The sequence below is a fragment of the Capra hircus genome (assembly GCF_001704415.2).
Source record: "Capra hircus breed San Clemente chromosome X unlocalized genomic scaffold, ASM170441v1, whole genome shotgun sequence".
In the NCBI taxonomy this organism is placed as follows: Eukaryota; Metazoa; Chordata; class Mammalia; order Artiodactyla; family Bovidae; genus Capra; species Capra hircus.
In genome coordinates this window covers 8,144,123-8,171,196 of record NW_017189516.1, presented here as the reverse complement: position 1 = coordinate 8,171,196, position 27,074 = coordinate 8,144,123, and the positions used below count along the sequence as shown (strand labels likewise).

At 37.4% G+C, this 27,074-nt stretch overlaps 1 protein-coding gene across 5 annotated transcripts; it reads right to left on the bottom strand.

Moving 5' to 3' along the window:
- Nucleotides 1-26,301, bottom strand: RLIM (ring finger protein, LIM domain interacting). Of its 5 annotated transcripts, none has more exons than XM_018043853.1 (5): nt 26,087-26,301; nt 24,217-24,279; nt 9,388-9,580; nt 8,442-8,525; nt 1-6,984 (listed from the first exon to the last, which is right to left on the bottom strand). In XM_018043853.1, the coding sequence occupies exons 3-5, from the start codon at nt 9,554-9,556 to the stop codon at nt 5,405-5,407; spliced, it is 1,833 nt and encodes a 610-aa protein (XP_017899342.1). In that variant the 5' UTR covers nt 9,557-9,580; nt 24,217-24,279; nt 26,087-26,301; the 3' UTR covers nt 1-5,404. The 5 variants fall into 5 exon arrangements, with proteins under 5 accessions (XP_017899342.1, XP_017899341.1, XP_017899344.1 ...); XM_018043852.1 differs by lacking the exon at nt 26,087-26,301 and adding an exon at nt 25,111-26,077; XM_018043855.1 differs by lacking the exon at nt 26,087-26,301 and adding an exon at nt 25,867-26,077.
- Nucleotides 26,302-27,074: the final 773 nt, after the last annotated feature.

Below are 27,074 nucleotides of genomic sequence, written 5' to 3'. Positions count from 1 at the left end.
TCAAGCACAAATGATCACTTCATGCATTTTATTGATAGTCTATATTTTAAATCTGCAGTATGACATCTTACATAGGGAAAAAGCTTCTTCCTAAAAGATAACTATTAATAATCAAACCAGCTTTAATATGACCTTTCAAGGTCTTGTTTTGCTTTAAACAAGTTAATTTTTAGCAGGTGTAAAGAAAGCACTGTACAAAAAAAAAAAAAAAAAAGGAAACTGGGTACATTCTCAAAATTTAATACTCCAGGGCTTCCCAACCAGGAGTCTGCTCGATAGATATTGGAAAAGGGTGTTATGTTCAGCTTTAAATTGAAAGAAAATGAGAAACCAGATAAAGTAAGACAACCAAATTCACTTCACTTTTGTGCTCCTTTCTGCTTTTCTGAAAGTCTCTCCCAGAGGTCAGGAAGCCCTGGTATAACAATCACTATAGTCTTTACAGAACATACATTTATGTGCTTCATGTTCAAAGACATAAAGGCCGCCTTTGTTACTGTTCCCCCTCCAAACCCCTTTAGATTCTTATAGGCTTCAGAAAGCTTTCCAAAACGGCTGCCCAGTTCTTTATCTGAATCTAAGTAAACATCTATACCAAAGCAGCTCTTCTTGGGAGAAGACAAAACAGGCACAGATACATAATCAGGCCAATTGCGTACCTACTCAACTTGATACTGATCACATGGCCCTACATCTTTAAAAGCAGCACCTGGAACAAATGGAGCTATAAAGAGGTAAAATCCAAACATTGGACGTTAAAACACATACAAATCACTCAGTTCAAAGAATGTTAGCAAAGGGGCACTGAAAAGAGTTAAGGCTGGGCAGCCAGTTCAGCCATATCTTGGTATTAAGAAAAATCTGCAATATGAGGAACTGATAGAGGAACCCTGAAATAACTAGGCACAGTCATACATTATGGGGTTCACTTTCACTGCATATCTTTAAGATATCAGTCAATCTAAGCTTGGGGGTCTTTAGTAAACAAATCCTACCCAAAAATAAGTATTTTGGTGATTTTGAGACTGTTGGAGGTTGTGCCTATTTTCTTGAAATTTGAATTAGAACACCTTATGTAGACATGAAAATAATCATAAAACTGATATAAACTTGTTATTCCTTGAACATTCCATCAGCTCAAATATACTGCATTTTAGATACAAAATGGAGTTACTCAAATCAAGTGAGATTGCTTACTTGTTCCAATATTCCTATTTTAGTAACGTTCCAGTTAAGCACTCTTTTCAGAATGCTAAAAATGTAAAGGGTTGGTATATAACTCATAGCTGTTTCTTAGCTGCTTTCTAAAAATCTAATTTAAAAATAAATGAAATACTAGTTACTTGGACCTTGCATTTTAACTTTCCAAATGAAGCATAAGCTGATTTACATTTTCAAATTATTTTTTCAAAAGTGAACAATTTACTCATTAATGAATTACAAGTTACTGAATATTGCTGAATAACAATTATTGAATAATCCACGGGATTTTCCAGGTAAAATACTGGAGTGGGTTGCCACTGCCTTCTCCAGGGATCTTTCCCACCCAGGGATCAAACCTGGGTCTCCTGCATTGCAGGTGGATTCATTATCAACAGAGGTATCAGGGAAGCCATTATTGAATATTACATATACTAAAGAATTATATTAAGGGAAAATAAATGCCTGACATTTGAACATGTGCCTTATCAATCTCTTGCATTACTAAGGTACAGTATACTTTAGTAAGTAGCAATCAGCATAGTCTTATAAGACAAAAGTGCCTGCAAATGTGGCTTCTACGTATTTAGTATTGGTAATATATCTGACAGGGAAGCCGGTAAAACTTAAAAACTCAAATAAGGCAGATTACAAATGTTTCTTGTTCACAAACAGCAAAGAAAAGGGGTGGAGTAAAGGGGGGAATAAAAATATCTTCCATCTTTAAAAGTATCAAAAACAACCACAAGGTGCCACTGTATTCTACCAAGCTGTAAAAATGGCTTCTTAAAAAGCATTTTGCAACATTTACTTTCCTATTATGTGGGTATTTTGAGAACTGCTGAAAAGTTAGGGCTGATGCCGCCCCATTTCATGTCATGGACATCTGAGAAGCAGGTGATTAAATACAAAGCATATTAAGTGATAACCCTTCATAAAAATAATTTGAGACATTGACATTAGGAGAGAATACTTGGCAGGGAAAGAACATATTTTCGGCGGGGTGGGGGGGGTGGATTACTTGAGGTAACACTTGTAACAGTTTCCTAACCTTAAATTTTGGATGAACTCCCATGATCATGTTTTTAGAGATTTCATGTATACACACACATACACAATCCTGGTGCTAAATGTTTTTTTGTCATTGTTTATACAATTGATTACTTATACTCCAACATTAACATGAACACTTTTGTCAATCCCCACCCTCTATTAACACCACTAAGGTATAAACACCACTTTTTAGAGCAAATATTCCAAATTAACAGTTTGGCTTATCTAGTGTTGGTGAAGTCTGCAAACTTTAAAGCTAACTTGCTCAATTTTGTTTTTAGTACTAATAAAATCTCAATCACATCAGCTGCTTGCAGTTAAACACCTCAAACGTTTCAGACTAGTAAATGAATTTTTAAAAATAATCTGAAATATTCAAGAAAATTCCGTTTTTAGTACTTTTTCCCTATGCTTTGAACAATGTCATGTCCCAACATTGTTTTTTCTTGTTCCTATTATTGCATGAAGTTCAAACTAGGTCTTCACGACAGAACTTTTCTGTAATAAAGAAAAAGTGCAAAGGTACAAAATGAAATGTAGTCTTTTGCAAGAAAATACTCCCTCAAGAGAACAGTTGTTTGGATGCAGGTGAGAAAAAAGATTTTTGTTCTCCATTGTACATCTGACACCTACAAATGACCTTGTCTTCAATGTCCATACTAGTAAGTACATATTGGTCATGGACCTTGCAAAAAAAAAAATAATCAAGTAGCAAATTCCACTAAAATATTTGTATCCATTCTACACAGTCCAATGGAAATTAATGAGTGCTATTGAAAAAGGTTTTCACATGCACATGTCCAATATGTGCATTGAAGGCTAAAAACTTAAAATTCTATTTCCAGTGTTTATGAATAGCTTCAGTATCTACATTCATAACCAGCATTCTTCATGAGTTACCTCTTAATACTTCACAAATGAGTAATAATACATCTTGGGAGGTTAGGAAGGTACCTGTTAATAACTTTCTTTTATGCTTAGAATGTGATGCAGTTGTTTTTAAACTATTTAAAATAAACACCCCTATTATAATGGGACATTTTATACCAAGAGGAAAATGAGTTTGTTTTTAGCCAATCAGGACTACCCTGCAGATCTGAAAACCGTAGATTACACCCTTAGTAAAGGATACAAGGAGGCTCACAAATATAAACGAATCCTGACTTTTACATGGACAATTTTTTTAGAAAGATAAAATGTATTACATAAGCGCCATAAACAGTAAAATCTGCTTATATTAAAAAAAAATAAGTGAAGCTTTGTTTGGACATTATTTTCTTGCAAGAGCAGTACATATCCTTAGTAAACAACTACCATATTTACAATTTCCTTGATACTTAGGTAGGATTGAAAGCCAGAGGAAAATATAAAAGAATGAGCTTTGAAATAATCTTTACAGCTGAGTTGGTAACAGTTAAGGTAGCCAGAGAATTTCTAAAGCAGATTTGTTTATTGTGTAGAGCATCTGACTATGCACACCTGGGTAATCAGCTCACTTTGTTAAGAGCCAAGGATGTGTTCAATCCCTCTTTGGGCCCACTAGCATTTCCCAGAAAAAGACAGTCCTCCACAGTCAGACTAATTCTAACCCCAACCAGCCTCAAGAGAAAGTCGGCAAGAGTACTGGGGTTCTTCACAAAGCTTACTAAGGAAACAACATAAAGTGCATATCCCAGTCAGCCTTCTCATCTTCAAATATGGGCAGCACAGTTAAAATCAGAATTTCAAATAACCCAACACGACTCACTTTCCACAAAAAATAAAACTCCCTTAGTTCATCTTGTCTTTAGATATGAGATATTAGGTCTGTATTAGAGATAGTAACAAGTGTGCACTGGTACCTTGAATAACAAATACCAAAAACAATGCAAATTTGAGACTTTCCTACTAGTATACATATCTGTGCCAACTTCAATTCTTATGCTAAATAAGTGGTTTACAGTCTCTTTCCTCCATTCTTTTTTTTTTTTTTGAGAAGCAAACTTGCAAAAACATCAATGTAACTTGTGCTAGGGGGTAGTGGCTTGTTTTTCTTAAACCAAAACTCTGCCAAATTTGCTTCATCTGCTCAAGTAGAATACTGTGCCAAGGATCTCACCATGTGAAACCAGTTCACGTCTGTGGAATTACTGTCTTCATGAAAAGTTTAAGTTCTTCCAAGCGCTTTTCTCTATACTCCCTCTTTCATTTCCCGCCTAAATCCATACTCTGTCCTTTCCTTTGCAGGTCACAGTAGCTGTTCACATACATTAAATATTATAGATATGTTCTGCTCTTACATCTACACACTTACAAAAGCAGCTTTGTACTTTGTTTGGTGTGTGTGTGTGGTTTTTTTTTTTTACTATGTTGGCTCACAAAAAGCAGTTTTTTCATTTCTAAGCATGGTACTTTACAATTTTTAATGCATTAATACAACAGTGCATTGGAAAAAGTACTGAGCCTCTACAAAATAGCTTTACATTTTTAAACAAATGAATGTGATTTTTTCACTTACACAAGCATAGGCCTTTTTTTTTTAATATTTCCACAAGATAAATATCTCAATTAAACTATAAGCTCACTCTACAGTGTGCCACAGTGATGGGCTTAGAAGACAGTTATACACTTAGAAGATCCTAATCTTAGTGTTATTTACACTGATAAGTCCAATATCACCTTGTCTGAAAGGTGAACAAATGATATTCAGAATGTAGCTGAATGTGTGCCAACTAATAACTGGGAATGGTATAGCTTTAAGCAGTCACTTAGGCAACATGTACTGTAACTGAGTCTAAACTGGGAATTTCCTTCACCCCTCTTTCCTATGGCATATGAAACTTTAAAGATCAATATGAAACAGGTAAGAGTCATTGCTAAGGCAGACCTTTTAAGATAACAAAGGAGAAACTGACAAGTATATGATAAATCATCAGTAATAACAATTACTGATACTGAAGTCAGATTTTTATGTCCTAACATGTTGCTTTTAAATATTTCCTTTTATTTTGGAACAGAAATTAGAGAAAGGACAATGACTCATTCAGAAAGCAATGACTCGATTCTGGTTGCTACTTTACATTTAAGCACCACTCAAAAAGTGGACAGAAAGCAAGTGATTCCTGTTTGCCCATCACTATACCAGCTACGTAGCTGAGAGTTCAGACCTTAATCACACAACACTTTCTCTGTTACCAGAAGCTAAGACTGCTCTACGACAAATAGGACAAGTAGAATTCTCAGATAACCAGCGATCGATGCAGTGGACATGGTACTCATGGGAACAAGGTAGTTTACGAAGTTTGTTGCCTTCTGTGTATTCTGTAATGCAAACACTACAGGTTTTTAATGCATCATTTTCACCAAAACTTCTCATTGCCAAGTTGTCAATCTGTTCTTTGGTGAGTCCTCTAGGTTGGTCATCATCATCCTCATTTAAGAGGAAAAACTGAGCGAGACTAAGGAAGGGCAGAGAGCCACTTTCATCAAATGTTACTGGGGCCCTGTGTCGACCCTCTCGCCTGGCACCTGATGAGCCTGATGATGAGCTTCCTTCATTACTGCCTTCAAATACCTCTGAGCTAGTCTCTGAACTTTCACCATTGGAACTGGAACTAGGACTCGAACTGGAACTTGAACCAGAACTGCTACTACCACCAGAACCCCCTCTTCCATTCCGTGACTCTGACCTTTCCATATTTCGACTCGAGACTGAGCCACTAGGCTCTGAATCACTATCACTGTACATAAAGTAGCTTAACTCGCCAAAACCAGTCATTATCTGCCTTAACATGGTCTGAATTGCAACAGATGTAGTCTCACTTAAACCAGTATTTAAGATTCTACGAATTGGAATTCTGATGGTACTGACATAGGTTCTCACACCTGCTCGCTCAGAACGTGAAAACGTACGCCTAAAACCTCCTCGTTCACTTTCATAAGTGACGGTGTTGTTTGGCGTCTGAGACCTTGACCGAGTTCTGCTAGCTATGCTATCTCTCTGCCGATATTCTCCAGGACGAACTCTTCTTACTTGAAGATCAAGGACTATGGTTGGAGGTCTCTGGCCTGATCCTGTAGATTCACCATTGCCAGTTGTGTCTGAAGATCCTGCTCCTTGTGAGGCATTTCTTGTTCCAGAAGCTGCAAAAAGACCTCTAGTTAGTAAGTCAGGTCCACTTATTTGCTGTCTTAATGTCACGTGGTGCCGGGTTCTAGAACTTCCTTCAGTCTCATTTACCAAAGGATGCTCAAAAGTCTGAGATGAGATACTATGATGAGATCTTCGTGGAATTTCACTCATTGGATGTAGAGGTGATCTACTTCTTTCAGCTCTTGCTCGGGTTCTCCGATGGTCTGGGCTCCTACTTCTTGCCCTTCTCTGACCTCTGGTAGGTGGGGCTTCTGTTAATGCTTCAGTTGAACTTCGTTCTGATCTGGGTGGCCTTGCAGATGTTGATTCAGATCGTGGATTTTCCATTTGTCTTTGGCTGTTGTTGTCCATACTTTCTCCACTAGAACGTCTTGTAGATGGTTCATTTTCATTCTCTGGATTTTGGCTCCCATTATTACGGTTAACATTGATCTCTAAACTGAATCTGAAATCACCACTGTTTGGATTAGTCCGACTCACTGCTCTCCAAGATTGGTTTCCTCTTTGCCCACTTCTTGTCGTATTTCCAGTTTGTCTGACTGAGTTAAGCCAGTCTATTATAGAGTCACCATTAGATACATCATCTGAAGAGTCTCCACCTGTTTTTTAAACAGGGAGGGGAGAAAAGGAACTATTAAAAATAAGAAATTATACTCTGAAACTTCATATTAACAGAAAAACATTCTGAACAAATTTCAATTTACAGATTTTTTTAAACTATACTGCACTGATTGGCAAGTAAAAGCAGGAAACTTTCAATTCCATTTTAAAACAGCAAGCGAATCCTAGAGAAATTTAAATCATTTTTTTAAAAAGGGAATTGGGAGGAAGTCTATTTTTAGCATTGTATACAGAGCCTAGTGTACCACTGGGGACTGTCAGAAGACATTTTTTTCAGTCCACTGTCAAAACACTAACATAATCAAATAAGGTAAAACACCAGTTGAGGTACAGGGCTAGTATTTTAGTTCAAATTGCATTTTTTTGGTTAGATTTTTATTAGCCTATAACATTTCTTTGGGCTCTTGACTTAAGTGCCTTGGATAATACAAGACATTTAAAAACTATAGGACTGCTTTAGACATTGCAAAAATATAAACAAGATTACTTCTTCATGTTACCAAGATTTTAAATTAATATGAAATTAGAGATCAGAACAAGTAAAGAGTCTGAACCTAGCATAGTACATATACAGCACATTCAACAACCTAATTGTTATCATATTTCACCCTGAAGGAGAAACACCAGACCTGAGTAAGAACAAGATTTCTTAACAGTGTGACTATTTACATTTTGAACCAAATAATTCTTTGTTGTGGGCGCTGTGCTGTGCATTTTAGGATGTTTAGCAGCATCCCTCGGAGAAGGCGATGGCACCCCACTCCATCCCATGGACAGAGGAGCCTGGTAGGCTGCAGTCCATGGGGTTGCAAAGAGTCGGACACGACTGAGCGACTTCACTTTCACTTTTCACTTTCATGCATTGGAGAAGGAAATGGCAACCCACTCCAGTGTTCTTGCCTGGAGAATCCCAGGGACATGGGAGCCTGGTGGGCTGCCATCTGTGGGGTCACACAGAGTCGGACACGACTGAAGTGACTTAGCAGTAGCAGCAGCAGCAGCATCCCTTACCTCCACCCACTAGAGCAAACAGCAAACTCCCAACCAAAAATGTCTCCAGACATTATACCTGACTGAGAACCATCAGATTAGAGACTGCAACCTTTCTGCTGGTGAGGAAGTCAGGTTTATAAGGAAGGACTAATTCAGTGGGTACAGGGAAATTTCAATGAAGGTGGAAAATAAAGAAAAATGATCACATTTAAGACAGGACATTCCTATATCCCAATTAACACTCAAAAATCCCACAGGTAAAGCAGGAAAAAAAAGTTAACATTCTCACCAAATATCAAGAAAATGCCAGTTCTTTTTATGAGCAGTTACTTAACACCAAATTAATTTGTGCTACTGATTTGGATTATCTTTGGCTGACATTTATCATAGGAAGCTCCTTATCCATTTCATCCTTTACACCCCTCTCCCAAGAAAAACTTACCTCTATTTTCATCTGAGTTTTGTGGTGGTGGGCCCTCTTTAATTTGTTGTAGTCTCCTCAGCAACTCTTCCTCAGTACTTTCACCTGAGAACAGTTTAAAATATTTGCAAAATTATAAATAAAATCCAATGACTTATCCATTGGAGATGACAACCAAAGAGTAGGAACCTGAGTAAAATTCACCTATTTGAGAGCATGACATTACAACTTTTATTTATTTGTATTCCTTTCCAGTTTACAATATGCTTTTGCATACAATATCTCATTCTTCAAAAATGCAACTCTGGGAGATAGATATTATCTGCATTTTAAGACAAAGAAACTCAGAGTGAGTGAGCTGATTCGTTAATATATAGTAGGGCAAGAATGCCAACTCTGGTATTCTGACTCAAGTCTGGTACTCCTGGCTCAAAATACACTCCATCTCATAATAACCACACTAATGCCTTACCTTTTAAAATTTAAGCAATCACTCAAACGTTAATAGAATTAAACAGAAATGAGGAGGAAGTGACATAACGAATTTTAACTAGAATCAAATGGGACCTAATGAGACAAAAAAGAATAACCAAGCACAAATTTCTGAATAACTGACTATTTTACCCAAGGTCCTAAGAACCAAAGTTCCCATTAGCTCTTCCAGACCACTGTCTAGTAGAGTTAAATAAAGATAAATAACAAAAAGATTGTTCAGCTCCACTCTTTTCACTTCAGCTTACTATAAATTCATAATATAATTCCTCACTAAAAATCCTGACATAGGATAATTCCAAATATGAGTGAATAATATCAAGTAATAAGTACAGCAGTAAATTTCATTCTATATCCCTGGTATTAAAATCATACTTCACAATGGTAAACAAAACATTTTTTTAAAAAACAGCTGTTTTTTTAAAGACCAGCAATTTATATATATATATAAATCTTTAAACTACACATTGCATACCTGGGGTGCCTAGCAAATTGTTATCCCTCATAAGCCTATAATCTTCTTCACTGAGGTTATTTACAAATTGATAGAAAGCTTCTTCCCGATCCAATCGGTCCATCTGACTTCTGCGCTGTGCTGCAGACTGATCACCACTTCCTTTATCGTTACAATCTGAGCTTTCCATCTTGATGAACAAGTGGAAAATTATCTAAAAGGAGAAAGGAGATTACTCTTGAAAACAAAAGTCAGTATATCTTCTATATAACAGTTTTAATTGTGTGAAAATCCAGAATTCAGGTTGAGACATGAATTTTAAGACCTCATATGAATGGAAACTTCCTAATACAAACACTGAAAAGCACTGTTTGTTATACTAGGAAAAGACTAGGTCAGGGGTTGGCAAACTATGGCCCATAGACCAAACTTAGCCCTGGTGACTATGTTTTCTCCTTGAGATCTAAGAATGGTTATACTTTTAAATGTTTTTCTAAGAGAATATTTTGTGATGTGTGAAAATTGTATGAGATCAAATAAATAAATTCTTAGCTACTTGTCCAGAGAAAAGTTTGGTTAGAGAAATACAGGTAAGAATTCAGCAGTGTAGCAAGAATTGAACGGTGTCTATTCAACAAGGTTAGACCCAAGCAGCTTACTGAATTCTTGGCACTGTAATTGCTTTTGTTTTTTAGTCCTCACAATGACACTGTGCACAAACACTGTTGTTGTTGTTATTCCTTTTTTTTTTACAGATGAAGAAACTAAAGTATAGAGGGGTTATATAACTTAATCAGGGTTACACAACTAACAAGTAACAGGGCCAGAAGCTGAATCCAGACAATCTGAATTCAGGTTTCTCTATGCTCTACTGCCTCTCACAGAGATATGACATGTAGAATAGAAGTTCTAAAAATGCTAATGGTCAAGCCCACTTTCTCCATTTAATACTATGAGTGTGCACTGGTAATTTAGAAAAATGTTACAGTATAAGCATGGCACTTGAAATGCTGTCAAGTTATAATTGCATCACCGTGACTTGCAGTGCACAGATCACCAGTGCAAAGCAGTGACAGTGCCACATAGTCTGTCACAACTACTCAACTCTGCCATTATAGGAAGAAAGCAGCCCACAGACAATATGTAAATGAACGTGTACAGCTGTATTCCAGTAAAACTTGATGAACACTGAGTACCATCTCTAAAGGCACAGTGGATATGGATTATTTTATTAGAGTAGATGGCAAGTATTTTATTTATAATGCAATGACACTGAAACTGTACCTGTGCTAAAATAATAAAATATACATTAATATTATTAGACTAAGCACTCATCATAGTATTTTCAATTCACAGGAAACCTATGGTCTGAAAAATTAGAAAATTTAAAACAAATATCACAAAATATTTCCTCACAAAAATAAAAAATGAAGCTTCAACCAGAGTAAGTTTCTAGGTGGCTCATTTGTTGGCTAAGCAAGGAAAGACATTTATCAATGATATGTTAGCTAAATTGTGTTTGACTGCAGAAGCTAAACAAATAGTCCACAGAAAATAAACTGGTTTAAGATTATTAGCCTTTTAATGAGAACAGTTGCTCAAAAAGTGACGATACTGGGATATATCAATCATCAAGTGAAAAACAAGGAAGCAAATGAGTAGTCCCCTTTGGTTCTTGACGAGTTGACAAATATAACCGATACTATTCACTTATAGTCAAGTTATTTGAGGAGTTTGAAGTAACTAAAGAAGTAGTCTCTGAATAGTTTGCATGGAACAACTAACTACAGGTGATAACATTTTCAAAGAAGCTGAGAAACACTAATTCAGCACAACCTGAGGTGGAATCTGTGAAAATGTGTTACAACTGAAATGGTGGTTAAAAAAAATATGTGTAGAGCAAAAATATATCAAGTTGGGCAAATTTACAATTAAAATCATACGCTTATATATTGATTAGATAGCGTACTTTTATGTGTGAAGACATTTTCAACAACGAAATTTGTAAAATCTCATTTCAAATCAGAAAACAGTAAATGGACATCTGCAAATGATTCGGATAATAAAGAATGTTTAGCCCCAATTAAGCAAAATGTTATCCTACCAAAAAGAATACCATTCTTCTCACTAGTAGACCTGTATTATAAAACATTGTACTCATTTATTATTACATCAAGAAAAACTGTGGAAATTTGGCTTCTCTCTTTTTATATAAATAACTATGTAATATATTCAATTCTGATTAGCAAAGTGAAAAAAAATTTACTATCTGGCCTTTTACAGAAAAAGTTTGTCAACCCCTACTCTGGATAGTACATAAAATTAGCCAAAACTTAATTGTCACTCACTATTTGTACAGCCCTAGGAAATATATATATAGAATATTCTTTTCCTTCCAACCCCAGATTGACTCAAGTTCACAATGACAAAAGTTAACTCAGAAACATGTGAAAATCTGATTTGTGGAAAAGCAGTAATCTATGTTGGTACTAGGATTTAATCCAACACACAAAACATGAAGTATCTGGATGTTTATGTCAATACTAGAGAAAAATAAAAACAAGCCATCTTTCAGATATTAAAAAAACAAAGAAGACTGTCTACCTGTCTGATGAGTCTAAACAAATTTTAGTCTATACATGGGCACATCTGGCTCTCCACTGTTTTTCTTATCATTATTCTTAGGTCTATCATTCTTTAAACAAACAAGATGAATTATCTCAAGGAAAGGGAAAAGGGAGAGAGACCTTAATATTTTTGGAGTTTCCTAATTTCATAACTAAGATTTCTCAATTTTGGTAAGACTAAACTATATAAATTTCTGAAAGATGCTGTTTTTTAAATAACTTGAAACTGTAAGAGTAGAAGTCAACAGGTTAAATAAAACACCCATTAACGTTATAGGGACCAGGCAATGAAAAAAAAAACAAGCCAAAATTTTCTACAACTTAGTATTGGTAATAAATAGAACACAGTTAATTAAAAAAAAATACAGAAAAGCACAAAGAAAGTTCAGCCATAATTTCCCAAATCAAAGAAATCACACTTGGCTAATATTAAGCAGTTAATATTCTGAATAGTAGTAACATGAAAGGACCAAGTCCACTTATGAAGGAATAGATCAATAAATAGTTCTGAAAATAATTTCTAAAAACTGAAAACTCAGTAGGGTTGAAAGGCTTTAAGAATGCAAAGCTTTCAAAGAAGGCAAAAATTTCTGATAAGTTCTGACATCTGAAGGACAGAAATCAAAGATAATAGAAAAATCACATACCAAGGACTGTTACAAGAATGGCACAAAGTCTTAAAAATAGTGTCAGAGGTTAAAGCCCACAAGGAATAGAAACTTTCAAAAGTATGGGAAAGAGCTTTTAAATGGCTTTGAAAAACAAATCTGAAATAAGAATGAGATCTTTTACTAAGCCTCTGGTACAGGTGGTATAGTAATAGAAAATGGTAGATAGAGGCACTCAACTTCTATCTTATTCAGCAAGGAGAATCATCTTCCAACTGGAAGTAGTGGAAAAAACCAAGTTTCTCAAAGAAAAAAAAAAATCAAAATCCAAACTGCAAAATTTCCAATCTTTGAGAAATCAGAGAACAGGGAATACCAGATAATCTAATCTGCAAAGAAAGTGACGTCTATAAACTATAACACAGCAAAATCTGGCACAAAACCTGGGGGGAGTGGTGGCGCATGGAATTCTGCTATAGACTATCAGATATATTGCAAACATGTAGAAAAACATGTTCACACCAGAAGTGGAATTCACTGTCAAATTAACCTCATTTGCATTACATAGTCTTCTTTCACATAGAACTTGCTTTACAAGATTCTCACATTAAAATCACTTGAGGAGCTTTCTCTGGGGCCAGACAGCGACATTTTAAAAATTCTGCAGGTAATTCCACTGCACAGTCAAGGTTGAGAAACTTTTTGATAGAGGCATCAGGATAATACTGCTGAAACGTCTGGCTTGGTTTTTGTACAGAGTCTGAAAAGTTTTTGCATCCTATTTTATGGAGAAATATAGGCTAGATCCATGCTTCTCAAACTTCAACATACAAACGAAACACCTGGAAATCTTGTAAAAATACAGGTTCTGATTCAGTAGATTGGGGGTGAGGCCTGAGAGCATGCATTTTAAGTAAGCCTTCACGTAATGCTGACGCTGCTAATCCTAGAATCAGTTTGAGCAGCAAGGAGCTTGATGACAATACAATTTAACAGATTCACAGTTGCTGAATACCACTCTCAAAGACTGAGCCCAGTCTTAAGCATTTTGAAAAGAACCAAGTCAAAGACATGCCAGCCAAATCTATAGACAACTCAATGCTGGGAGTTAGTAATGAAGATGTATATAATCAAAAAAAAAAATCCTGAATTCTCAGTGGGCTGTGAGGATGAGTGGAAATCAACAAAAATGATGGTAAATGTGCTACTTTAAACACTTTAAGGGTTATCAAGCTGATGGGGAGAGGGGGACCTGTCCTGGCAACATGAAGATGACCTGAAGTTTTTAGTTAACAAAAGCTCAGTTAAAAGCATGTTTGACTTGACCGTTAAGAAACCTTGGAGTCACAGGTTGACAAACCTTTCCTAGGTCACAGTATTCAGATAAAAATAGGTAGTAGTCTCAATGCTACTTGCTGTTCAGACTACATGTAGAGTATTTGAAACATTAAAAATACATCCAAAAGGGCACTGACAAACATCTAGAAAATATCTAGAGTGACTAAGATGGTGAGAAGCCAGGGAATACCATAAAATAAATGGCTGAATTACTTGAAAATGTCTAACCCAAAGACAACACTAAAAATGGACACAATTACCACCTTCAAATATTTGGAGTTATAACATATAAGAGAGCAAACCACAGGGTCAAATTAGAGCCAAGAGCTGGAAGAAATATAAAGCAAATAATTCTGTCTTTTAATAGTCAAACAAATAAGACTGTCCAAAAGTAGAGATGCAACCAGTCTCTTGAAGTAAGCTACTACCAATTTCTGGAAGTATTCAAGTAGAGGCTAGATATTAGGTAGGAGTTTGAACAGACTGATTTCAAAAGACCCTTTGGACTAAAATGTCATTAAGGATAGACAGTCCCTTGGTTTCCTTATTCTGGGTCTGCTGCTGCTGTTGCTAAGTTGCTTCAGTTGTGTCCAACTCTGCGCGACCCCATAGACGGCAGCCCATCAGGCTCCCCCGTCCCTGGGATTCTCCAGGCAAGAACACTAGAGTGGGCTGCCATTTCCTTCTCCAAAGCATGAAAGTGAAAAGTGAAAGTGAAGTCACTGAGTCGTGCCCAACTTCGCGACCCCATGGACTGTAGCCTACCAGGCTCCTCCATCCATGGGATTTTCCAGGCAAGAGTACTGGAGTGGGGTGCCACTGCCTTCTCCAATTCTGGGTCTAGGGTCATACTGAGCCACATATTCCCAGTGACACAATTTTGTTATAACATTTTCTTAACAAGACCAATTCACTTATATTGCCCCATCCTTTCCCTCCAAAACATCTTGTACTTTACTACCTTCACACTTCTAATGTTCTCCCTTCAGCCCTCCGTTTAATCTCTCCCCAGTTTCACTCACCCCTCAAGGTTCAATGAAATCTTACCACCTAAGAAGCTATTACTGACTACCTCAGGTAGCAATTTTTTTCAACTGTCTCTGCACACAGCATTTGCCTGTGCCACTAGTGTCACTTCCTGCCTCACAAGGTCTTTTACATTTTTTAAATACTAATTTTCAGTTCAGTTCAGTTCAGTTGCTCAGTCGTGTCCGACTCTTTACAACCCCATGAATCACAGCAGGCCAGGCCTCCCTGTCCATCACCAATTCCCAGAGTTCACTCAGACTCATGTCCATTGAGTCAGTGATACCATCCAGCCATCTCATCCTCTGTCGTCCCCTTCTCCTCCTGCCCCCAATCCCTCCCAGCATCAGAGTCTTTTCCAATGAGTCAACTCTTCACATGAGGTGGCCAAAGTACTGGAGTTTCAGCTTTAGCAGCATTCCCTCCAAAGAAATCCCAGGGTTGATCTCCTTCAGAATGGACTGGTTGGATCTCCTTGCAGTCCAAGGGACTCTCAAGAGTCTTCTCCAACACCACACTTCAAAAGCATCAATTCTTCGGCGCTCAGCCTTCTTCACAGTCCAACTCTCACATCCATACATGACCACTGGAAAAACCATAGCCTTGACTAGACAGACCTTAGTCGGCAAAGTAATGTCTCTGCTTTTGAATATGCTGTCTAAGTTGGTCATAACTTTTCTTCCAAGGAGTAAGCATCTTTTAATTTCATGGCTGCAGTCACCATCTGCAGTGATTTTGGAGCCCCCAAAAATAAAGTCTGACACTGTTTCCCCATCTATTTCCCATGAAGTGATGGGACCGGATGCCATGATCTTCGTTTTCTGAAGCTTTAAGCCAACTTCTTCACGCTCCACTTTCACTTTCAATATCTTATTTACCCAACAGATCCAAAAGATCACTTCAACACATTATCAATATAAAAAATATTGAGATATATTATATTCTTTTTTAAAATTCTAAGTCTGAGAAATTTGGTATGTATTTTATACTTACAGCACATCTCAAATTGGATGCTAAATTTTCAATGGTTAAAGTGAAATGTAGTCCTAATGAAACAAAAGTCAGGTTTAATGGAAAAAAATTACATTGTTTATTAGCTTAATTAAAATGAAAAAAAAATTAAAAGTTCAGTTCCAGTTAATGACATTTCAAGTGTCCAGTAGCCACATGTGCTTAGAGGTTACCATATGGGACAATGCATGCAGCTTTAAAGAATTTGTTCGTAAGCTAGAGAAACTCCACATATGGAAACAGCTCTGAAGTGTTCCCAATATACTGTTTCTGCTCTATAAACCCAGTATTTATGAATCCCCTTTACACTCTTCTAAAGTAAAATAATAACAGTGAGGGTGAGGTGAGTGTTAGTCACTCAGTCATATCCGACTCTCTGTGACCCCATGGATTGGGGCCCGCCAGGCTCCTTAGTCCACGGGATTTTCCAGGCAAGAATACTAGAGTGGGTTGCCATTCCCTTCTCCAGGGGATCTTCCCCACCCAGGGATCGAACATGGGTCTCCTGCATTGCAAACAGACTCTCTTTACCCTTTGAGTCACTAGGGAAGATAATGGTGAATACTCTACAAAAACACACGGAATAGATGATTCTTAATTACAATCACCAATCTTCAAGTTCACCCTTGACCTAGAAATTCTAATATTTCCTACATGGAAACTAGGGACCAAAAAAAAAAATCATACCTCTATTCAAAACCCTCTCAACACTGTGATTTTGGAGACTGCTAAATCCTAAATAGCTCCTGCCTAATGAGTTTAGAAGCTGGGTTATTCAAGAGGGAGTTTTATTTTGGTTTATTTTTTAATTCAAAATTTTAACAATGAGACACACAAAGTAACATGTAAACAAATCCAAATTACTATTACTTTCATAGTAACATGCTGCTCTCCCTTCCCCCTGCCTACACCAGAGAAAATAAAGGAAATTATTTCCCCCACATGGCATCCTTGCAACACATTTATTTCAAAATTGCAATCAAACTGGCAAGGCTTCATTAAACAGAACACACCATGTTTTTTGCTAAGGTATAGATTTCCATTTAAAATGGATGGAGTTGGAAAGGACTGTGGAAAGAAACTGTATTAATAAAGTGTTATTTCCTAGGCTAAAAAAAGAAAAATATTGGGCCAAATGGTCCAGAAGTCCTAAGAAGCTCTAAACTTTAAGCTTCTTTTCCCTTAAGACAATATTCACGTGAGACTCTTGTAAACTTTTTTCAACTTCAATGTTTTATTCACATGAAAAAATTAGAAATATAGTAATGTACTATAGAAAACTGATCAAGAAATTAATTTGGGTTAATTAAATTAATTAGTTAAAAACTGGCTTAAAACAATATTACAAAAACCAAGATCATGGCATCTGGTCCGAAAAGTGGAAGCAGTGGCAGATTTAAATTTCTTGGTCTCCAAAATCACTGTGGATGGTGACTGCAACCACGAGATTAAAACATGCTTGCTCCTTGGAAAGAAAGCTTTGACAAACCTAGATAGCATATTAAATGCAGAGACATCACTTTGCTGACAAAGGGCCGTATAGTCAAAGTTAAGATTTTTCCAACAATCATGTACAGATGTGAGAGTTGGACTGTAAAGAAGGCTGAGCACCAAAAAACTGATGCTTTCAAATTGTGGTGCTCTAGACTCCTGAGAGTCCCTTGGGTTGCAAGGAGCTCAAACCAGTCAATTCTAAAGGAAATCGACCCTGAACATTCTCTGGAAGAACTGATGCTGAAGCTGAAGCTCCAATGCTTGGGTCATCTACTGCAAAGAGCCAACTCATTGGAAAAGACCTTGATGCTGGGAAAGATGGAGGGCAGAAGGAGAAGAGGGCAGCAGAGGATGAAATGATTAAATGGCATCGCTTACTCAATGGACCTCAGTTTGAGCAAACTCCAGGAGATAGTGAGGGACAGGGAGGCCTGGTGTGCTACAGTCCATCGAGTTACAGTCAGACATGACTCAGTGACTGAACAACAAATGGAATTATTAAAGTAATTTCTTATCAAGGAAAAAAAAATAAAATGCTGTTCGTTTCTTGCAGTTGATTAAGGCACAGGGAGAGAAAAAGCCTATTTGCTTCCCTACTTTTGCCCAAAGCATTCATTCTTTCTGCTTTATTCTGCATTTGCCTGCGTTGGGAGTGGAGGTCAAGAGATTCCAGCACTGGCAAGACAAATGTTACAGCTTTAACACCTGCCAAGGTCCACTGGACTAGAAGTTAATTACATTAAAAAAAAAAAGGAAATCTTGAATGTAAGCAATGCCTTCAAATGCCTTGTAAAATCATCTTACGAACATACACCCAGTGAGTCTGGTCTCATTTTAAGCAGTGCCTTCACTACCTAAGTGGTAAAAACATGAAAAAATGTAATAATTCTAAATCACAAGTTCAGAAAGTTAAAACATGCCAAAGATGTCAGGAGACTGCAGTTCAAATGATCAAATACAGATCTCTCTCCATTTTGGTGTGAAAAGATCGTGTTAATAAAACGGGTCTACCATTTATAGATTCTACTCTGTGGTGAACAACATTGTGGTACACTTCCAGTCTAAATTAGGTATGAGAAAAAAAGAATCCCTATACCCTCTGGGCTCCTTCTATCATCATAAATGAGAAAATTTTAAATCTTTTCATTCAGTTACCTTATACTGAGTTATAATATTCATGCGTACAGTCAGAAAGTTTGGATTAAATATAGTTATCAGTCAACTTTAAACTTATTTTTATGAAAACTTAACCAATAAAACTTAAGAGAAAAAATGTGTAACTGTTTTTAAATCACTTAGGTCTCTTCCTAGTTAAAAGCAATATCCATTGCCCTATTCATACAGCCCTTTCACCCTATATTTCATTTAAGCCTTCCAACAATTCTATGAAGTAGGAATCACAAACTCTATTTTACAGATAGGAAACAGAAGCACAGAGAGAGGAAGTGATTTACCAAAGGCCATGAGGCTAGTAAATGGTAAGAGCCAGCAATTAAATCCAGGTCTCCTGATTCCAAATCCAGTCAACTTTTCAATAAATGGTCAACTGCCTCCCAATATATCCTAAGACCATATACCTTAAAAATACATTCCTTCAATCCTCACAGGCATGTCCAATGTATTCAACCTCACTATCAGCTTTTTAGTTGATGTTTGGGGCTTCCCTGGTGGCTCAGAGGGTAAAGAGTCTCTCTGCGCGATGTGAGAGATCCAGGTTTGATCCCTAAGTTGGGAAGATCCTCTGGAGAAGGAAATGGGAACCCACTCCAGCATTCTTGCCTGAGGCATGGACAAAGGAGCCTGGCAGGCTACAGTCCATAGGGTCACAAAGAGTTGGACATGATTGAGCAAATTCATTACTTTCACTTAGTTCATGTTCACTTCTGGTATGAAAACTTCCAAAATGACAAAACATCTTTTATAAGCAGTATGAACCCAGCAGGGCTTCTTTTTAAACAAGTCAACTTTTAGTATTTTTGTTTTAAATACAGTTGCCCCTCAGATGCATAGCATATTTTATTAACCTTATTTCTTTCAGGGTACTGTATGCCAATACAGCCAAATCCATTCCTGGAAAGTAAGTAGCCAAATTAGAAAATTTGCCCAGTCATTTCAAAAACTACTCATCTGGTCAGTAACTGTATGACTGTGTCAGGTAAATTTAATTCCGGGGAGGAAAAGCCAGCAAGAAAACCAACTTAAGATTTATTCTATAATTAGGGAGTTTAAAGCAGATTTTATTCACCTTGAGAATTTTAAAAGCATTTTTAATGATTTCAATTCTTCTATAGTAATTATCATATATTAATATAAATTATGCACATTACTATGTTTCTGACCACTGCCGTAAGTATTTAATTCTCCTAACCCACGTACACTAATCTTTAAAACATGTATTTCTGTTATGACGTTAGGGCAAAAAGTCACTTAAAACATACTGTTCAGTATTAATGGGTGAGGAGATCTGGTGCTAAATATAAGCACACATACTATATTCAATGGACATACTCCATCAATTAAGATTTAAGGCACCAAAATATAGAGTTAAAAAACAACAGACATAAAAAAATGAATTCTGAAATTCAAAAGGTTGTGTGAGTATCAATTTTAAAATATACCACATCTATTAAGTCTGGAAGAAATCACTTCTTTTTCAAAATCAGAAAGTACAGGAGGGAGGAATCAAGATAACCTAATGTCAACCAACTACTGAAGTTATCTTGGGCATTGTCACCTTTCAGATGTGTTCAAACAAGCTACAAAATTCAATAGTGTCCTAAAGTACAACACGCCAAAAAAAAAAAAATCATAGGTCTCAACATAAAAAATGTGTCATACTGAAAAAAGGGCAGGCATTATTCTGTTTGCAACAGTTTTTCCTTCATTAAGAACCTCACAGAGCCTATGAGAATTAATGAAACGCAAGTCTTGTGTATAAAGAAAATGTCAGGTCAATAATACCATCATCAAAATGAAAAATACTTAATATAGTTAAAAACAACAAAAAAAGCCAAGTCACAAAGAACTACTGAATTTGAGGTCTGGATATAAAATACCATTGTATATGTAGTTAGCAGAACTGTTGGGAATTTTTCCTATATAGAATAATGATTAAAACTTTACAGCATTTGCAGCCAACAAATCAAAGGCTGACTGAGTAGCAGGGTGGAATTCAGCTCTGTGAAAATGAAAAAAGAGAAGATGCTAGGTTCTAGTCTTGGCTGTAAAATTAACTATGTGAATTTGGCCAATTATTTAACCTTTTGCATCTCAGGATCTCCATCAGTATTAGTGTACTGGATTAAGCTATCTACAAGATACCTTTCCAATTCTAAGAATCCAGACTATGATATAACCCACATCACATTACAATATAGGTTGGAAAAATAAAGGTCAAGAAACAACATGAATAACTAGGATGTAAGCTTAAAAGATGTGCTTTTCTCACTGCTATTTCACTCGTACACTTCTCTCTCTTTTTATGACTATCTTATTTTTAAAAAAACAAATACAAAGCATTCCTCTTTAAAAAATAAGGTAGGGTTTATGTTTCACTGCCTTACTACACAGTACCTCTCACCACCCACACAATTTATTTCCATTATTGGCCTATGGGAGGATGGTACTAAAACTTCTGCCACTGCTGATACTACTAGAGCAGTATGAGACTATAAAATATGTGCATGGCAATGTTAGCTTAGCCTCACTTGTATTCTATCTTTATCACTTGAAAAGGACATCAGGAAAAAAAAAGGATTCAGCATGTGTTTAATCTCTAGGCAGGAATTCTGCAGCTCACAAACAATTCTAATGACAACCACCTTCTAAAACAGCTAAATCAAAAGAATATTAAGAACGTCAACAAATCAAAGGATGGAGACCAAGCCAAATGCTGCCAATTCACAGGAACAAGTTAGTTTAAAAAGAAACCCATTATGACATTTCAATTCACTCAGGTACTTAAGACGGAATTTAATCTTCAATTACCCAGTTCATGTTCTTTTAGTATCAAGCTATGCCACTAAATTAGCATTTGGTCTTATGCACACTAACTCAATTCTGATTTCTCATTATTTGCAAGAAGTCAATGACTCAAAAACCCAAAAGGCTCATGCGCTTATTTTTAAAATGTTTTAATGCAAAAGTCATTGATTACTGGCCAATTCTGGTGTTAGCAAATAAGTACTATTTTTTAAGATAGAAGTTTTCCACCAAAAATGAACTATTTTTAAATCACGTGACTGAAAAATATCTACACAAATGACTCCTATATTGTCTGAGGAAAATAATTTTGTGTTATAGAACCAAACACACTGACAACTGTGATTTCTGAACCAGAGCTCCTACAGAGAAATGATGACAAAGGTGACCATGTATACCCAGTTTGTCCATATGAGTAGCAGTCTACAACTGCTGTCTTACAGTGATTATTAATATGGCCTTCTTTCACTCTTAAAAGTGTCCCAGTTTGGATAAATTATAAGGTGACCTCAAATGTAACTGACAGTAACAGGAACTGTGGTCAATACAAAATGAAAAATGTAATTACGAGTTAAACCCTTTCTTCACACAATCAAATGTAGCGCAAGAGGAAAGAGACCATTTTTCATTTCAGAAAAATCTGAAAACACTGAACACAAATATCTCCTTCCCACCACAGAATGGATCATGTTCATCATCATGCAAATGCTGTAATAGCAGTCCAAACTGCTCCTGTGAAATTACTGCAGTAAGTCCACAAATCTATATACACACATGTACTATCTACAGATATTAGTCTTCCAAACATACGTATGTGATATTTTGACTAATAAAATTAAACCCTTGAGCTGAAGCACTAAAATACAAGAATTTGTTGTTCAGTCTCCAAGTCATGTCCGACTCTTTTGCAACCCCATGGACTGCAGCCCGCCAGGATCCTCTGTCCATGGGATTTCCAAGGCAAGAATACTGGAGTGGGCATTTCCTTCTCCATGGTATCTTCCCGACCCTAGGCACTGAGCCACGTCTTCACTGGCAGGCAGATTTTTTTTTTTAACCACTGAACCACCAGGGAAACCCAAAATATAAGACTATGTACAGCAAAACCTCAAGTTTACAAATATACTCCCAAACTGTTTAAGATTGTCAAGATTTTTACCTCTAAAATAAATTGCTTTATTATCTGGGAAACTTCTATTTCAAAAAAATGAAAGAAAAAAATAGAAGTGTTATTGCTTTCTTACACAAAATGTCAAAGGATCATGTAAACTGGATACTTTTAAAAATCAATGGGCTATAAGGTTTGGAAATGTCTGTATAGCAAAGAAATGTTATGGAAATAGATTTACAAAAGAAAAACATGTCTCAGTCCTAGGCACTGGCCCAAAATTCTACCATCTCATTGGTCTGGTTTTGACAGAGGACTTTTCATGTTCTAATTTGTTATCCACTCTATGGTAAATCAAGGGACCAGGAGGTTGGTGAATGGTTTGCTATTTCCCAATCCACTAGAGCTACAGAAAAAGAAATACACACATTGTAATTTGATAAATGCAAATGTCCCATTTGATCTACTGTATATAAGGCCTCACTACATGTTCACTAACATGAAAAATATATCCAACCAGCCTAACACTTCTAGATATCACTTCATTATTAAGCTACTTCTTAAAACCACTTTTAATGTTAAATTGTTTATCAAATTATATTACAGGCAGTAACAGCTGAAACAAGAACCCTGACAGACTGAAAAAGAGAGTGCAATCGTTAGATAAGTCTCACTTGCTTCATAAAGCAAATTTCCTTCGAGTGTTAACAGAAGTTTTAGATGCAACTTAACCTATAGATTTTTTTTATTACAACCTTTCATTTTCTTTGCATTTCTAATAACAAGTCTAAGGACATAAAAGTTTATTGACTCTGGCATCAGACAGACCTGGGTTAAAATGGGGGCTCCCACCACTTACTAGCTTTTTGAGAACAAAATATCTAATAGAGAACAAATTATCTAATCTCTCCTCTGAGTCTCAGTTACTCTGTAAAACAGGTAACATCCTCATGAAGCTTGGCTGTAAGGATTACAAAATCACACATGTGAAGCACAGGACCTAGCACATAAGTATTCAATACAGATTAATTATGAATTTGGGCTAATTACCCATCCTAATTTGCATGAGACAATCCTGGTTTCCACCTGTTGTCCAGGAAAATAATGTTCCTTTTTCTCTTAAAAGCATCCTAGCTAGGGCAATAAATTATGTGGTTACCTTAACAACGATGATGAAAGAGGTTGATATCAATTAGAGTATTATATATTATGACTTTTCGGATCTTGAAGCAAAAATATCAAATGTCACACAAAATAACTTGAGATTATATTCCTGTAATATAGTCTACTGTTAGTTCATTTAGTTATTCAATAAACATTTAAATACTATTTATTTATACTCATCCCATTCCAAGAGTGATTAAAGGAAGCAAATTTCTATTTTGTTCTTTCCGTTCTATACAGGTACTGGTAAATTTTAGACATTATTTTAAAAGAAGAAAATTGACAGAGCACTAATGAGGTTCCAGCTACTCAGAAACACTACCCTTTGAATTCCCAGTGAAAAACACCCATTCTGACCATTAAGAATGCCCGACACCAACTAACATATATCAAAGAAGCCCATTCAATTACAGGGACCCCAAAACAGAATAAATATTTTAAACATGCATTCTACACATAAATCATCAGGAGACGCAACAAAAAATAAAATTACCTGACTGTTATGACATAGTATTGTATACAATAAACTGGATTTTAGTTTTCTTCACTCTCTGCTCTAGAAAAAAAAAGAATCCATTATTCTTCCTCTTTTATAAGATAGACATTTTCTTTGAAACAGACACATCCTAAAAATTACATATCCTATGTATTTTAGATACACACCCACCATAATTCAACCTAATTCCACATTAGTATTAGGATATTTGGGGAGACTAAGAAGGTCAGAGGGAACCAACAATCTTATATGTTAGATAGAAGATATCTTTTAAAGGCTAACAGCCCATCTACCTTTTAATATAAACTTACTTAAAATGGGCTTTTACGCATCAGATCAGTAATTATTTTCAGATTCTCACAGTTACTTTCAAGAACTTATTTGGTACGTTACACTAGCCTAAGGCAGGAACTAAAGTATGAAAAATCATCAGGACATCTTAGGCTAAAGAAAAACACTTTTTCAGTAAGAGAAGAGTATCCTAAAATAAAATTTTAAAAATATTTAGATTGGTCTTCCTGGGCATTTTATTTCTACAACTTAGAAAACTGATTCTGGGGCAGCGATAACTGTGCCAGCCTGCTCGCAAGTCAGCCAGGACGGACATAATGTACCTGATGGGGTGATAAGTGTATTTTGTCTTCAATAATGACAAGCATTTAAAAAAAAATGATTAGTAGTAGTTTATTTCTTCCTCCTTTCAATCATCCAAAGCCACTGCGGTTAATTCTGATTCAGGAAATGCGGGCTCCTTATTTCCAGCAAAAAAATAATTATTGTGGGGCCTTGCTAAGACTGAATGACAACCTAATATAAATGCTTCCTCTTTCTGCAAAACGAAAGAACGACCTAAATAGACAAGCCTGCTAGGCCTCAGATTCCCGGACTAACCTGTGGAATAAGTATGGTGAAACTGTCTAGGGAAGGAACGTGGCTGTCTCCTCCATCTTGAAATTAATCAGCATAAGGGAAAAAGGGACGGAGTATTCAGGAAGCAGAAGCCCAACCGGTTAATACTAGTTACTAAAGCTATGGCGTACGTGGCAGGTACCGCCCGCAGAAGCCGAGACCCTTAGGCATTTTTTGAGGGGGGAGGGGTTGGGTTGTGCACGGATTGAACGGAAATTAACTTCAAAATCATTTGGCCCAATTCCCACCCTCAGCCAGGGAAAAACAACAAACACGCAACGGCTTTTCCCTCCCTTTTGGGGGGAATCCGTGCAGTGGTATCCGGCAAAGGATACGCCAGGGTTATTCAAGCAAAGGAGTAAACCACATTTGTCTTAGATCCTCCGGGAAGATGTCATCGTGGCCTCAGGGGGCGCCTAATTGATAGTGCCCTGCAGAAGCAGAAGGCTCAAAATGGGGTTTTGCAAATCCTGGGAAATCTAAAGGCCCAAGAGTTCCCAGCATCTAACTTAGAGCAGCCTGATTTTTTCCCCATTTCCTAAACCCAAGCCCGCCATGTAAAAGAGAGGGGGAGGAGGAGGCGGCGAAGGAAGTCTCCAGAGAGGAGAGGAAAACCTAAGACGATCAAAGATTCTCATGCCTGAGGCCAACATTCGAAAATTGCCTCCCCCAAATTCTTAAGGTTCTGGAGGGCCCCAGCTGCGGCTCGCGCGGCCACGGAGAGGAAGTACTACCTACCTCCTTCCCCTTCTTCAAAAAGCCTGTCGACTATACACCCAGCTAAAATGGCAGCGGAGATTACGCCACGGAGCCCCCCGCAGCAACCGGTGCCTGGGGTCCGGAGGCGGCGTTGAGCCTCCGCCACGATGCACCAGTCAGGCCATTTTGAGAGAAAGCAGCAGATGGGGCTTCGCTGTCTTCCTCTCGCTCTCCATCCATTTCCCAAGGCTTCACTTACTCGGTTTTGGTGTCGGGATCCGACTCGGTCGGTTCGGCCGCCGCCGCCGCCGCCGCCGCCGCCACCGCCGCCGGGGCTCCTGCGCGCCTCCCCTGCCGCAGCTCTCAAGCCCGCCTCCGATGAGTCGCTGGTCGAGACCCGCCTCTAGCCAGCGCCTGCTCGGAGACGTTGCTCAGGCAGCCATTATCTTCCCCATTGTTACCAAGCAGCGACAGGAAATGCCTGCCCACAACAGGAAGTGATGATGCCGCGTCCTGGCCCCGCAGCCGCAGCCGATTATCCAGTCCCAGCCGATTATCCAATCCCAAGCGATTCCTTGAAAAACCCTCGGTGAGAGGAGGAGGTGGCCGGCTGACGACGCGGCAGGGCGGGCCGCGGCCTGGAAAAGGAAAGCTGCTGTGCCGCCCACCATGTGACAGGCCCCACCCTCCTCCGCCATTTTGAATTGTGGCGAGAAATTCTGAGAGCTGTGAGAACCTTTCCCATTTTGAAATCTGGAGGACGTCACCGAATGACTGCTGGAAGCCCTTTTCAGAGAGTGAGAAACGCGATATTAGTCTAACCTGACGTCGATTCACACAGTCAGGACCGGTTAATACAGCATCCTACTTTTATTCGAATACATTTATCGAATGCCAACTGTAGGTGTCAGACACTAGTATAGATGTTGGGGATACAGCGCAAATTAAAGCAGACCAAAATCCCAGTTCTTGTGTATCCTTATATTCTTGGGGGGAGGGACAGTAATTATATATATATATATAGTACATAAAATTAATGATAAATGCTAGGGAGAAAAATAAGGCGAGGGAAGGTGGGTGGGAGAGAGCCCAGTGGCGGCAAATGGGAATTGCAGTTTTAAAAAGAGTGGTCCGAGGTGGCCTCTCTCAGACGGTAATTCTGAAATTCTTGAGAAGGGGCGGTGTTTGTAAAAGGGTGGGAAAATCTGATACCGTTAGAATTTAAGGGCGGTTAAGGAAGGCCTTTC